The sequence below is a fragment of the Musca autumnalis genome, unplaced genomic scaffold, assembly GCF_047663935.1.
Source record: "Musca autumnalis isolate F117 unplaced genomic scaffold, ASM4766393v1 scaffold_4, whole genome shotgun sequence".
Lineage (NCBI taxonomy): Eukaryota > Metazoa > Arthropoda > Insecta > Diptera > Muscidae > Musca > Musca autumnalis.
Genome location: NW_027411977.1, coordinates 146,437,689 through 146,453,499, shown reverse-complemented (window position 1 = coordinate 146,453,499; position 15,811 = coordinate 146,437,689). Strand labels below are relative to the sequence as shown.

Genomic DNA, 15,811 nt, shown 5'->3' with positions numbered 1-15,811 from the left:
AGCCGCCGCCGTCTTCAGTGTAATCTTGCATTCTAAGGTTAAAATAAAAAAACATTTACAACAATAACCTTAACCAACACTTCTTAATGGCCACTAGTACCGCTGGTTGTGTTTAGCCAAACAAACAAAAAACATTAAACAAATGCCAAACTGGGCTAATCAAAGAGGAAAACCTTATTTCTTTGGTTTTTCTTCTAGACATTGTAGTCGTTTGATATTGTTTGTAGTTGCAGTTGTTGTTGCTTGTGTTGTGACAACAACTACTCTTAGTAGTGTACTTTGTCCGCCAGAGGTTGATTCTTTCAAAGTCTATTTTTTATGTGGTTTCTGATTTCAAGATTTGGCCTCTTTTCTTCAGTTTCTTTGTGGCCAACGCCACCGCCACCAGTAATTTTTGCCAGTGAGCAATTGATGTTTTGTTGTTGCTGTTGTTGGGGGTTTTTGTCTGGCGGTGAGAATTTCGTTATAGAAAAATTCTCATTGTTTTGACAAAACGTCTTTGGCTAAGACCAAAATCGAAATCGTCGACAACGGATGTTAAAATAACAACAAAACCACAACAATACCAATGGCAACAAATTTGAATTAATTAACACAAATTTCCTACTATTAAAATATAATATTTATTATTTTGTCTACGGTTTTTTGTTTATTTTTTTTTTTTTTTAATTGTTAGAGGCAATATAAATTGATATTGCAATATAGTAAATTTAGGTTAAGAAAGTCACTTTCAGAATTTTGAGAATAACATCGTTTTAGAGCAGATTGGGTGCCGCACATTATTCCCTTATTCCATATCTTGCTAAGACATGGAATTCTAAGGTATTTAATAAAAATAAAATAGATGAAAAACAAAAACTATTCTCTAGATGTGATCCCGGCGAAAGCAAGCAGTTAATATCAATAGCTCTGCAAGTTCTCAATATACAAAAACAGCAACATGAAAGCTCAGGTACCTTTTTCATCGGAAGTAGACACTGAACTCGCCGTGGTAGTGGTTAAAATGTGCCGCGCGTTCACCCATAAGAACAATAAAATCTTGAGTTGGGCTACAGACCCACCCCTACGTAAATATTGTTCTATGAAAAAAAAACAAACCACTCTAAGTTGATGATCTCCGTAAACGTTATAAGGGCCATGATCTGCGAATCTGCTCCTGGAATGTCCAGAATCTTTATAGAAAAGGTGGAGTTTATTCACTGGCAGATGTACTTGTAAAGTACAAGGCCGGTAATACTGCCATACAGGAAGTACGATGGATCGGGAAAGGTGTCAGAACAACAACTAAAGGCGACTCACTGTATTATACCTGCCCTGACACAAAGCATGGCTTTGGTTAAAGAACAGCGATTTCTAATTTGTGGAATTTTATTTCCATGGCGGATAACTCTGCTTAATCGGACGAATTTCAAAGGAACAAGTAAGAAAGTATCAGTCAGCTGTGCCAACTGAGATATACCCTAACCTCCGACCTAAAGAAAAGAAGTAATCACAATACTTCTGACGTTTACAGGGGTATTGGAGTTTTTGAGCCGTGTTTCGCGGGTAAGTTCATGCTTCATGAGATAATGGCCCAAAAGCTTCAAAAAAAGTCTAACGGCACCAACTACACAGGTTAGTACGTAAGATAAGTTTTTCGAGGGCACGTCCATACCCTCAAATATCTAGAATCTAGAAAATAATTTTTTATCCATACTTTTATCCTCCAGGTTCATATTACGATAGCATAATTTTGTCCATACTCTAAAACTGTAAAAACATCGCAATTGTTCCTCCAAACTTACGTAAAATTTGAAGGTGTACTATATCGGACTATATCATCACGCTCGAAGAAAATTATTGGCTTATTTGGGAGTATAAGTAGCATAGAATATATGGTAAGTCGCATTGTAATTTATATGTAGCATACAAACTTTAAACGCGTTATATATTACATATACATACATTAGGGTTATGACTTTTTGACATTTTTTCTCAAAAACGATTTCCTGTAGTGAGAATGAATGAACTTTAGCCAAACACATTTTTTTTTTCAAAACACATTTTTTTCAAAAAATTATTTCCTGTTGCACGAATGAATGACCTTTCGGCTATTAATAGCTAAAATAACTTTTATTTTATTTAAAATTTTAAAAAGTCCCGCACAATCCTCTTTTAATTTTTATGATATATGAAAAAAAGTTATATGTAATATAAAGTGATATATATGTAATAATACGATGATGAAATTAGTGAGAAACAAACGGTTATGTCGTGTGTCCCTACCCATTTGTTTTAGGTAATATCTGCTTACAGTGACTTCAAAAATGTTCAAAGTTCTGAAAACTAAAAACTTTAAAAGCTTTTTGTGCGGAAGCTTTTTTTATCGAATCAATTTATAATTAAGATTTTATGTAATCTTAGGTAAAAACTCATCAAAATATCATACAGGAATACGAGGTTGTAAAAAAATCATAACCCTAATATACATATATTGTCATATATGTTTGTGGACTTATGGAGGATAAAGCTATTCCTTCATCGAACAATTTTTTATTAATCTTTTGTCTTTTTTATGGCCAAAAACCTCAGTTTTTTCCCAAACATTGAAATGTTTAGTTGTCTGTCAAACACTTCCGTCAAACCTAGCATTGTTTATATCGATCGATGAACAAAAAAGTAGACTAAGATGTGCTCCTTCAGATGAAAAAATCTACCAAAAAAGTTTCGTAATTTTCTTGGAAAAATTTATGAAAAGTGGTTTTTATTGGCCTTTACAAACAAATCACCATGAATTTTGCCTTCACATATCCGTCAATTTTTTGATCGAATTTCACCACATATTTTATGCTATTTCTACATCAAAATAAGCTTATAAAATTAACTATGGGTCTATCTATTCCTTTTGTATGTTGCAATAAAATGCACAAAGACATAATACCCCTTACCACACCAAATAATAATAAATTATCTCATATATCATTTCGTTTATTTCGTTCATAGTTTAAATAATTAACAACTAATTTAGTAGTTTTAAAATATTGTTGTAATAGTACAAAAAACTTATTAATGCTCGATGTTCAAATGTATCAACTTAAAATAACGATATAATTTTGTTAGGTATAAAGCAAAGTCTTAGTTTCTTATGAGGTGTAATAAATAAAATTTTTCAACGACATATTTATGTAATACTTAATACGTTGTAAATATCTTACAAAATGACAATTTTTTATGAAAATGTTAAAAAATGCCTTTGTAAGCATTTTTTGTTTAAGGAAATGTTTATTATGTAAAAATGTTTAGTTGTATCACCTGTACAACAATTCAGAACTCAATTCAATTGAATTACTAATAAACCCTTGTTTGGGTAGATAATAATTGTTTAATTCCAACCAAAAATTAATAAAATATTTAACAAAAGCGAGGTTTGTTAATAATTTCATGAATTTGTTTTCTGAATCGTTTAAGAGTAGCATGCGAAATGTAATATTCAGGGCTATCATAATTTGTTCCCTTTCTCCAATTTCACAATTTTTTATTTACGTATTAATGTCCAAAAAGGAATATATTTTCGATCGGACGAGACTGTTCCATAATTAAACGATTCTAGTAGTTTTCCACGTTTTAAAATATTGATTTTTAAAGAAATTCACCTTTTTAAATTATTTTCCGTGGGGAAAAATCTGAGGGAAATATTCATGATTGCCCTGATTTTGTCTTTATTTTGTTCGTTGAATTTAATTTTTGATTATGATATTATACAAAATATTGTTAATCGCACAATCGTGTTTGATGTAACAATTTTGTTCTTAATTAAAACACAAATTTTGTTTTAAGTTGCAAAACTTGGGGTTCGTTTTTACGCCATTGGTCTGTTTTCAAACAAACAAATATACATATTCATATATAAATATACATACAAACATTATACAATAATTAACTACAATATAACAATCTTTGTTGCTGCTGAGTAATTCATTGTTGAGCAATTATTGCCGCATCTATAACTATTTTGTTTATAATTTAAAATTATACTTAATTATAAAATATAAGCAATTATTTTACATAATATTCATCAAACACGCATCTGTTTCTCTAAATTAAGCAGCTACTATTGTTGAAATTAGAAATAAAAACACACACAAAGTTCTGGTTATTAAATAGTATTTGTCGTTAAAATGTAATAAGAGTTTAGTACAATAATAAATTTTTGGGTCAGTGAATTTATTTTTGCTTTTCAAAGTAGCAAAAGCTATGTTACCAATATTCGTAGTTAAATTTATAACACTGACACATTTAAAATTACAACTTTTATTTTACGAATACTAACTAAAAAGTTTTGGAATATTGCATGGCGATGTGACAAACATTTGTTGTTTTTTTTTTTTTGTGGTCAAACAACACGATTTGTAACAGAACAAATATTAAACTTTTGCTTTTTGTATATTGACATTTTTTGTAAGTCCCAAGTGAATGGAAAACAAAGAGAGCAAAACCACAACAACATCAAATAATTTCAGTTTCAGTTCCACTACCATAATTTGTGGTGGAAGTAAAGGTGTTTAAACTTCCGATCAAATCATTCAAACTAATTGTGGCTCAGCAACACAGTCCAGCAGTTCACACCATAAATCAAATGGCTTAAAAACTGTAGCAGCTTAGGCATAACCGGAAATGTGCGTCAATCATTGCGGTACCCCGGTGTCATTAGATTCTGTTGCCAACGTTAGTTCATAAATGATTTGATAAAATACACAAAATTCTATTGAATAAATTTTATTTTTTTAATGGAGACAGCAACATTTAATAGACAACAATGGCGATAATGATGATAATGCGGTTTTAGTTTCTTCTTAATAACGCTAAGCTAGGAAGTTAAAGTTCATAAATGTGGGTCAGATCATTGTTGGCAATGAACCAATTCTTATGGGTTTTAATCATTTGATTAGCTTGTTAGGTTAAGCATGATTCTTGTTTTGCAGGTGTCTCTCTATTGCTCTTACTTTTCATTCAATAAAAAAATAAATACAATTTAAAACAAATTCTGTTATTATTTGTATCCCATGGTTTCAGATTTTTTGCTTTCATGTGAATGAGTTCGCGTGTGTGTTGGAGAGTAATTTTTTCAAATTAACATTCATATGTTAATTGCCACTTTTTGGGCAGCTTGTTTATATTATTTTTGCCATTTATGTATGTGTGTGTTTCTCTTCATGCATTTGCATTAATAACATTGTTTAAAATACTTCATTCAAAGTTTGTTTTTTTCGCTTTTTTGTTGATGTTTAATTTATATATTTTTAAATTCTCTCCTAATTCAATTGAAATCGCTTATGGAAAATCCCCCTCAGTTGTATCTGTTACAACAAACAACACCTAGCAGTTGTGAGTGATTCATAATCCAAAGTCAATTGAGTTTGTTTCCTAGGCATCATTCATTGTTGTGGCTTACAATATTCGAGCTTTCAAGCAGAAAATATAAATTACATGAATGGTGTTTTATATTGGGCGTTGTAAAACCACAGTGATTTTAAGGTATAAACAGAATACATTGCGTAAGAATATCTATCATTGAAGAGAATAGCGTTCAATCTAAAAAGCAAAGTATACGGACTGAATAGTTAAATATTTAAGTAGAACTTGGCCTAAGTTCGTACGACCTGAAGTAATATTAATCTTTACCACGATCCCATTTCTTTCACAATATTTTATTTAATATGGCAAATTTTTTTTCAGGATTTTGCATGGAAATATCAAGTCCTATCGAAATGGGACTAAACGAAATGTTGTAGCAGTGAATATTCTCTACAATATTTTCTTTAATCTCATTCCGACAGGACTTGCGGTTTCCATGCAAAATACTGAAAAAATAAAACAAAACCTAAAATTGTGGCCTTTGACCGCAATTTAGTTTAAAAATTCCTGCGGCGATTTTTTTGTTTTAGGATTTTTTCTCTTCTGTGGACATTGCTGTTTCAGAATCCGCAAAAACTTCCCAGGTGTAACCAGTTTTCATTAAAAGTTAGTTAAGGCGCACCATGCGTCACATTCTTTTAGAAGGAGGCGATGCAGTCAATAAATTTCCGAAAATTGAACTTCTATATCTGAAATATTGTAAAATCTACGAAAATATCATAAAAGTCAATCTTGTAGAGAATTTTCACAACTACAAAATTTCCTCCCATCCCATTTCGATACTACTTTCCGAGCAAAATCCTGAAAACCTAAAAACCACCTAAAATGAATTTTGACCACGATTTATTTATGAACATTGTAGTTTCAAAATCCGCAAAAACTTCCCGGGTGTAAGCACCTTTCATTTAAAGTTAATTCAGGCGCGCCGTGGTCATAAAGGAAATACTTAAGGTATGTGATAAACTACGTGTCAAAACAATCGCATATGCTGACGAATCCGTAAGTTCCAACAAACTCTAACGGAACTTATGCAAAGAACTCTCTTAAGCTATCGCATTGGACACACAACAATGGTCGTGGGTTGAACACAAACAAGAGAAAAGCCAAATTGTTTACCCCACCAATGCTGGGTGGAGTCACCCTTGGGCTCTCTTTAGAAGTCAAGCACATTGGCAGCATTCTTGACTACCAAGAATTCGATTGTGAAGACCACGTGTCATCTATTGGATTTTCTCAAGGAGCTAAATTCATGATCTGATTGGCTAGCAGAACAACAACTGAGCTCTGGGAAAAATGAGTAACAATAATGTGTGTAAGTTTTTGAGTCATGGAAAATAAAATATATTTGGACACCGCAGCATGACAGAAAATCAAACAAGTAAAAAATTATCAATCTAGCAGCCTTTGACGTAATGAAAAGAAGCAAATCCAGTATGTTTTTTTTTTCCAAAATATTACTGTTGTAATGAGGAATGCGAAAATTATGCGAAATAATATTAAACATCTTTAGAAGCACACCACGCACACACCTTCAAATATTTTGACCTAATTTTTGGTTTCCTTAGTTTAAATACGTTTACTATCGAATCCCATATTGAAATTAACAATCGGTGACGACAAAAAATTGGGTTTTGGCCAGCAAAATCGTTACCTGAACCACTGTGCGGTGTGTCTTACGACACCACTTGTAGGGAAGTTTTATATGGCAGAAATAGTCGGGAAATGTCGCCAACATTACCTAAAGGCCATTATCCTAAAGTGTGAGGATATGTGTATCGTCGTTTTTCCCCATATATTGCACTTTCGTGGTTATGTGCCCCCAAAACATAAGGCCTTGATGTGATGGGGAAATACGCTGAGAAGTATATTCCCTTTTTTTGGTCTTTTATTACGATACGGTTAATTTGTTCGTGTAGCACAGTGTAACACATCGCCACAAATGGACTTCGAGCTTATAAATGTACGCATACCTCACAGAAGGCCTGGACCAAAATGCCCCACCTCTAGGCGGTATAGATATTTATACCGATAGACAGGATCAGGAGCAGGCGTCTATAGCGATACCCTCAAATCATGGTCCTCATTTAAATTGAACGAAAATGTAGTGTCTTCTAAGTCGAAATCGTTGCAATAAAAAAGCTGCAGAATTGATTAGCAGTAGTCAAGCACTCCTCAAATCAATCAGGTTTCACTCTATCAAGTCTGCAGCAGTTTAGACAGCAAGAACGCCTTGAAGATCCTAAAATCCATGATAACTTTTTGTTAGTTGGGGTTATTGCAACATCGAAGAAAATAAAATTGCAGTGTGAACTGATATTGTACGAATAATTTCGGGGTCACTGCAGAATAATATCAATGTCCTGCAAATGGGAAAGAGATGAAATATCTGACTGCTGCAGGTTATGCGAAAATGAAGAAGAAAATAAGACATTCAAACACTTATTATGTTGCTGTCTAATGCTCACGACCAGAAGACTGCGAAAAGACTGACTGGACACGGTCCAATTTCTAACGACCTTCTGTCAAACCGAGCCAACAAGTCTGCTTCTCTTTGCCAAGGGTCGGAGATGGCTCCAGCGAGGATGAACAATCGCACCAAGGAACATGGCAAATACTACCTCTATCTACTATGACTTCTATATCTCCTTTAAACTTTCCTATTACTTCGGTAATCGTCATTAATTACAAATTAACCTGCTAACCTATTTTAAGAAGGGCATGTCACCCGAAATATGTATTTATTCTCTGACCAATAAATAAGCTGAAAACCCAACACACGATACCACCAGTGGGATTTGGAACCCACTAGGCAGTTAGCGACAGTTAGAACCCACTTATAAAACTATTCAAATTTGTAAAGGAAAGAGTAAGAAAGTATCAGTCAACTGTGCCGACTGAGATATTGCATCGGACCTAAAGAAAAAAAGAAAACACAATACTTCTGACGTTTATAAAAGTTTTTTTTTAGTTTGTGGGCCAATTTCTCAGGAAATATGGATTTGCCCCGAAAAAAAGTACTGTTTTAACTAGAGCCGCATACAAAACATGTTGCCAAAAATTTAAAAGCGATCCCAAACGACTCCTTAAACTGCACTCTTTCTGAATGAGCGGTCCGATGTAGTCGATATTCGGGCAGAATTCAAGGCTCTAAGTAATAATAAGATGTATAATGTTTAGACCAAATAGGTTTCTCCCTTCGAGGTTTATCTTACGTACTACCCAATTTTGTTGGCACCGGAAGGCTTTTTTGGAGATTTTGGCTAATTATCTCCGAAAGTATGGACTTGGCCCCGAAAAAATTGCTTCGTCCTAACAGGGCCCGCAAGTAGAACTTTCTGGGAAAAATTCAAAACCATCCGAAATTATCTGTTAAACTGCACTTTTTCCAAATGTTGTGTGGGAGGACCGACATAGTCCATACTCCAACCTGATACATGACTAGATGAAACAATACGATGTACAACATTTGGACCAACATTTATGCTCTGACAAATAAATAAGCAAATATCTTCAATTTTTAGAGCTGGTAAGGTGAATTTATATGCCAAATTTCACCACACTCCACATTTTTATTTTGCCCTCTGCCGGAATTTAAAATGAAAAACACATTACACTATGTGCCACACTGACAAATACTTGTGTACTTGGTAACAACGACGTAGCCAGGGTAGCTCAGAGGGACCTCCGAAATGAAACATTTTCATACATTTTGTAAACATTTTTGAAAACCAAAAAATTTTTAGAAAGTTTCCGCAGGTCTGTAAACACATTATATGAATTTTAAAGAAAGTTCTCACTAAAAGTTGTTTCCTTTAAATATCTAGACCGGCGTCCTTCACTAGTGCTATTGAGTTTTTGGCCAATTCAGTATTTTTCAACAGATTCTCTTATTGGTCAAAGAAAGATAGACGAAAACACTTCGATGGAATGAGTAGTAGAAGCGATTAAAAAAACACCATAAGACTATCTTTTGAGAGGATCTTCAACAGATTTTATAGACTAGGCTATAAGTTTTATGCATTTCGCTGCCGAAACGTGCTATCAATATTTTGTACTTGCTCAGAACTTGTTATACGTTTAGTACAAGTAAACTTTTTGTTTTTACCACAATCCGTTCATTAGTAAAACTGTTTTCAGTCCGATTTTTGTTACCGATTTTTTTCATACCACAGCTCTATTCAACAAAATTCTAAAAATTCATGTTGCGAACAAACCACTGTTCCATTAAACAAATCGTGAATGTTGGACATGCAAAGTAACGCCCTGTAATTTAATTTCATATACCCCCTCACTCAACAATTATTAGAATTTCATATAATCTTAGGCTAAATATTAGCTTTGCACTTTGACTGCTGTTGGTTGGTGATGCGTGTGAGACAATTGTCTGACTCTATTACGCCTACCGCCAGGGTATCTTAATTGGTGAACGAGAACGCCTCTGTGTAGGCACCACAAAACGTGTTTGGTGCTGTCTCGAATATGACGACGACGATGATGTAATATTGCCACCGCCACCGGCGGGAGCATGGGAAGATGCTGATCGTGAATGTGGTGCCCGGGTGGCAATGTTACTGGTTGCCACATTAGTTGCCTGATATTTGGAATGATAAACAGGTGTTGTTGCATTCTTTTGACCACCATAACTTCTAGTGCTGCTGCTGTTGCCGTTGTTGTTAGCATATGAAGGCGACTGTAGAGTTCTATTGGAGGTTAATGGAGTGTTGTGGCTGCCACCATAATGCTGATTATCTCCAAAATATGTTTGCCTTAATGGCTGTGATTTGGTGTTCACCTGAGTGCTATACGACGAACTGACATAACGTTTGGCAAATGATGGCGAAGAATTGTGGTTGGCGGTGGGTATTCCGGAGTTATTGGTGGTACCCAATTGTATGCGTGTTGATAGGCGACTGGGCCTTGTGCTTAAAGCCGCTGGCTGTTGCAATTTACTGCTGCTACTGGTGTTGCTGTTATCATTCTTGATTTGTACCAATGTCTGATAACGGCCAGTCGATGTTTGATTACTGCTCAGAGTGGGTCTTGAAGGTGAACGTGATATCGGCTTGGACCAACTTCTGTGCGGAGAACCATTTAGTCGAGTATTGGAGGTTTTTATGGTATATGAAGTATTCATCACAGAATCAGGACGATGATTGTATTGATTTATGGGAGACTGCGATGGCATTGGCTTGGCCACACCCACTGGCACCATGCGTCCAGGTATATGGGGTGTAATTGAGTTGCGGAACTCTATGCGTATAGAGGATGTGGTGTCATCAGTCTTTGTTGCCCTTATCGGTGTATGGGTACGTTCCACCTTAAAGGTATCATTACGCTTGACTGGGGATCGCGTTGCAGAACGTTGCTGTTGACGTCGGGAACTCAAGTCCCTTATTGGAGAGCGGGAACCAGGCCTATAGTTGTCATTTTCAAATACCAAAAAGTCTGGGCGATTTTCTTTTGATAAGCTGCCTTCACGTTCATTTTTCTGGGGCGGTGGCTCAACCTCCACAAACCATGATGGATTGTGGGGTGCCTCCTTTTGCTGTTGCAGGAATTTGTCACGAAATGATTTGCGGAAACTATTTATGGTCACTGTTTTGAATTTGTCTGCTTCATTGAGATTTTCAAATCCGCTGCGTTTGAGGTAATCATCTTCGTCGTCATCATCATGCTTTGCCTGATTATCAGCATCTTCGTGTTCTGGCAAATGTTGACTTTGCTTTAATTGCTCCAATTGTTTCTTTAGTTCGGAAGGCATTTTTCCTTTGCGATATGTAGAGGAATCAAAGGTGCTGTTACAACCTCGATTGCCAAAAGAGGGAGCAATGTTATTTCGTTCATTAGCTGAGGGTGTAACTGCTGCCGAAGCACTGGAGGAGCCATTATGCAATGATTTCAAACTTGTCTGATCATACAAGAAATTAAATGGATCCGTTTGAGAATCATAGTCCAAACTGTTGCTACCATCTGCCTGCCATTTGTAGTACGTGTTGGTGGCATTATCACTGGGATGATGATCTAATGCCGAACTGTCTGGTGTTGGGGTTTTCTTACGCTTCGTAAACGTACTAAACTTTTCCAAAACTTTCGATTTCTTTGATTTCTTCTCCAACGTTGAGGTATTCGAGTGGAGGCCACCATTCTCGTTCTGTTGTTCATCATCCAATATGAACGTGCCACTGCGATTTAATACGGAATCAGTGCCAGATTCAACAGAGTCTCGTCGTCGGTTGCTGCTTAAGCCGCTTATAACACTGCCGGGGCGAGATGACCGAACGGGAGTGGTATCGCGTGACGAAGACCGACCGCGGGTGATGGATGAGCGTAAATTACGAAAGAATGACATGTTGAGTTACGCATCAACAACAGAATACACGCTGTGTGTGCAAACGTCTTTTAAACACTTCACTTTTTTGGTTATTTTACGTCGTCTGGGACGGTTTGTTTCGTTTTTCTGTAGGCTGGAAGTAAGTTAACCTTCACGTTGTTTGCTAATGATCTACCGTCAAATCACTTCTATGTTTTGATAAATTTCGTTTTGTTTTTTGAATAATTTTAAACGCACCCATTTAGTTAAGCCTTTAGGGTGTTTCTATTAAATTTTCTTCTTCGACTTTCTTGTATGTCATAAAACGCCCGTCCCAAGTGAAGAAGTTTTGTGGTTTGTACCGAAATATTTTTATATTTTTTGTTTTAAATTTCAGATTCACTGGTTTTCAGCTTGCATCTTAACAACAACAATAAAACAATCTTTCAAAAGCCACAACTGAATTCTACATTCACAGATTTTGTTTTTGTTTTATTTTTGTTCAAGCGTTCGACAACCGTTCAAGTCTTACTTTACGCGACAACTGTTTCCCAGCAACTGAGCGTTCATTGAGCGAACAAATACTATCGCCAGAAACAACAGCAACAACAGCAGCTTAACACATCAGATCCCCAAAACGCCACCACAGAAGCAGAAACGTACAGCAAACAATACTCCAACGTAAAAAAACAGACCAACTGAATGTGATCTCGATGGATAATAAGCGTTTAGAAGTTTCAGTGTTGCAGTCATAAAAAGGGGTAGCGGAAGAAGAGAAGGGGGGAAGAGTGTTAGCCGGTAATTTTAGGAGTCGAAGGTAAGTTGTTTCTATATATGACCGGCACGAGTGTAAATTACAGTGAAAACGTTTTGTTGTTGTTGCTGCTGCAAACATTTGCAGCGTCACTACTGAGTACCGGACACTCGCATTTCGTTTTAGTGACTATCGTGTTTTTACCATTTTTTACTTTTGTGAACTTTATCATCTGTTTCGTCGCACAATTTAAGTACATCCAAGGTACATAACTCATATGTAACATATGGATTTATAAGAATGGGTCGCTTTATATTTATAAGTAGCACGAATTTAAGGTTACCAATAGCAATTATTGTCAAATTAAAGCAATATAATTATTGGTAGTCGTATTCTCTTTGTCTTACTCTATATCTACCTATGTTGGGTCGTGGTCTATGAAGTCGAAGGTTGTTGTAACCACCAATGAATAAGCCGAGGAAGAATATATAAACGTAAAAAGACCAACACACAAAAAGACCAGTGGAAATTGGAACCTCTAGGCAGTTAAGGCAGTTGGAACCCACTTATACAACTTTTCGAAGTTATAAAGGAAAAAATTGTAAAAATTTTCAAAAATGAAGATTCTTGCAGGTTCTGGAACAGAGCAATAAATATCTATAAACCAATATTCGTAATCGGAAATATAGGAGTCAAATCGTTGTAATTGATAAAAACACTCAACTAAAAAAAAGTATGATTAAAGTCAGATCACACAAAAAGGTTCGTACAAAACTTCGATGGAAAGTTCAAGTAAGGGATCACAATTTTAAACTTAGGTAGGTAAGTGAGTTACAGGGCGCCTTCCGGAATGTAACAGTAAATGGACTGGAGAATTATGAGGCAGCAGGAGACGATTAGTTAGTTATAAGCCGAACAGTTTAGGACTGGATAAGTCTCTGATAAGTTGTATGCATTACCCACGTAGTTTGTGGCAGAAAAATGTATTTCGTTGTATTTGGGACCCCAAGGACCACATTCGGTAAAATGTTCAAAGCGAAACCTAACCAAGCTTAAAAGCTCAATAATCTAGGAGCAATATTTTAGGATAACTCTCGCAGAGATCACTGGACTTGGTCCCAACTTTGCAACTCCAATTTGCACTTCGTAATATTATGTCTAAACTTAGATCAATTACGAGGAAGGTTGCACGATAACTTTCTGGTCAACAATGAAAACGCGGATATTTACCATCAACAATAGTTTTATTGTTTTCTTATGTAGTGTCCAGCATGGTTTATACACTTTTTCATGCGGTCAAACTAATTGCTGAAGCACTTTTCCCACTCCGATTGAGACACCTCAAAACATGGTTTTTGAACGCTTTTACAGCATCTTCTGCCGATGAAAATAGTTGATCACGTATTTTTTCCTCATGTGCGGGGATCAAATAAAGTCATTGGGTTCCAAGTCAGGGCTGTACGGCGGATGACTCATCAATTCCACGTTTTGACCGGTCAAAACGGCGCTGCACAGTGGTCGAAACCATTGATTTAGCGGCGCGAAAGTCAAAAAATCAAAGTATAAAATTGGGCAATGTTTTCCATTGTACAGATTACAGACACTCTGCTGACTAAAATTTTGTTTTCACTTTTTTGTTGTTGCAAATATTCACTCAGTTATTAACTGTCAAGTGCAAGAAATGTTGTTGCATCAGATTTTAACAAAATTGTTGCAGAAAACCTGATTTCATATTTGTTTAATTGTTTAATAAATTCGTAATAAAACTAAACAAAGTTTATTTTTTATTGATAGGGGAGGGTGTAAGTTAAATTTAAAAAAATGTTTGGGGCCTGAATTTACATAGTTATGTAGCAATTAATTTTCAAAAATTATTATTTTTTTATGTTTTTAGTGCAATATACTTTTGTGGAATGGAGCGTAACTACCAAGGCCCACTGAGGTTCAGTCCAATTCTTTTTTTTCAAATTAATTTGGACTTCCTAGATTCCGAATAACCACAAATCAGCTGCAAATCTTGCTGATAAATGGTCTTGAACAAGTAAAAAAGTATCAGTCAGCTTTGCTGACAGAGATATACCCTCAGCCTGTGTATATTGAAACAATTTTTCCCCAAAAAACGTATGTATTTGGGGGGTTTTAAAAATTTGGGTGTATGAACCGACAAAATTATTGATTAGGATTAAAGATCAAAAGTTTTGCGGAGGAGATACTTAAAGGAATGGATCGACATTGACCATTATGGAAGTGGATCTCCAGCCACTATATATGGTGCCATAGGGAGTTTTTACACCCTTCGGGCTGTTCGCTCAAGAAGTATGGACTTGCCCCTGAAAAAAATTTTACCATCGTAATTGAGGCAGCGAATGTAAGTTGCTTGAACAAAAATCAATGTGATTCGATTGCAGGTCTTAAAGTGAACTTATCCGAAATTTTGTGTGGGAGGTACCGGATGGAGTGGACAAATATAGTCCATATTTGAACCTGATCTATATCTGGTAGATATATTAGGATGTGTAAAGTATGGACCAATTCGGCCACTCCCTTCAAGAGTTACCGTACGAACAAATTTTCCGAACATTTTTGAACTTTTGTGGGGGAGGTACCTGAAGGAGTGGACCGATATGGCTTATCTTCGAACTTACACTATGTTTGGACAAAATATTACTAAGGCCAAATTTTGGACCGAATCGGCAGATCCATTCGAGAGTTATCTTGCGCTCCAACCACCTCACACGGCGTCATAGGACTTTTTTGCAACTTTGGGGCTATTTTCTCAGGAAGTATGGAATTGCCCCTGATGAAACTTGTACCGTCGTATAGGGTGCAGTGAATACAAGTTGCTAAAACAAAAATCAAAGCGATTCCAGAGCAGGTCGTAAACTGAACTTATCCCAAATTTTGTGTGGGAGGTACCCGAAGGAGTGGACCGATTGAGTCCATATTGGAAACTCACCTAAGTCTGGTAGACATTTCACGATTTTCAAAGTATGGACCAAATCGGTTACTCCCTTCAAAAGTTATCGTACGTACAAATTTTCCAAACATTTTCGAACTTTTGTGGGGGAGGTACCAGAAGGAGTGGACCGATATAACCCATCTTCGAACTTAAACTAAGTTTGGACAAAATATTACGAAAGCCAAAATTTGGATCGAATCGATTGATCCGTTCGAGAGTTATCGTGCGCTCCAGCCAGCCAGACAGGCAGACAGACAGACAGACAGACGGACGGACATTGCTCAATCGACTCCAAATTGTCTGAAACACATTTCGTCCAAACATACTTGGGGTCTAAAACCATTATTTCGATGAGGCACATTTTGCCCGTATGAAAGTGTATATGGTAAATTTC

The 15,811-nt window shown here is 35.9% G+C and overlaps 2 protein-coding genes and 1 long non-coding RNA gene across 4 annotated transcripts in view; 1 reads left to right on the top strand and 2 right to left on the bottom strand.

The window, feature by feature from the left end:
- Positions 1 to 15,811, top strand: part of LOC141403528 (uncharacterized) — a 240,504-nt gene that overhangs the window by 113,017 nt on the left and 111,676 nt on the right. The window lies entirely within an intron of this gene.
- The window catches only part of Lmpt (four and a half LIM domains protein limpet), a 437,156-nt gene that overhangs the window by 322,041 nt on the left and 99,304 nt on the right, over positions 1 to 15,811 (bottom strand). The gene's annotated exons all lie outside the window — the stretch shown is intronic.
- Positions 2,952 to 15,158, bottom strand: LOC141403521 (uncharacterized). 2 transcript variants are annotated; one of them, XM_073986071.1, is made up of 3 exons: positions 9,039 to 15,158; positions 7,860 to 8,014; positions 2,952 to 7,780 (listed from the first exon to the last, which is right to left on the bottom strand). In XM_073986071.1, exon 1 carries the CDS (start codon positions 11,741 to 11,743, stop codon positions 9,794 to 9,796), a length of 1,950 nt encoding a protein of 649 aa, XP_073842172.1. In that variant the 5' UTR covers positions 11,744 to 15,158; the 3' UTR covers positions 2,952 to 7,780; positions 7,860 to 8,014; positions 9,039 to 9,793. The 2 variants fall into 2 exon arrangements, with proteins under 2 accessions (XP_073842172.1, XP_073842171.1); XM_073986070.1 differs by having other exon boundaries at positions 7,860 to 15,158.

What these genes read in the sequence shown, in the direction of transcription:
- LOC141403521 (XM_073986070.1), bottom strand. Translation starts at nt 11,743, where the DNA reads ATGTCATTCTTTCGTAATTTACGCTCATCCATCACCCGCGGTCGGTCT.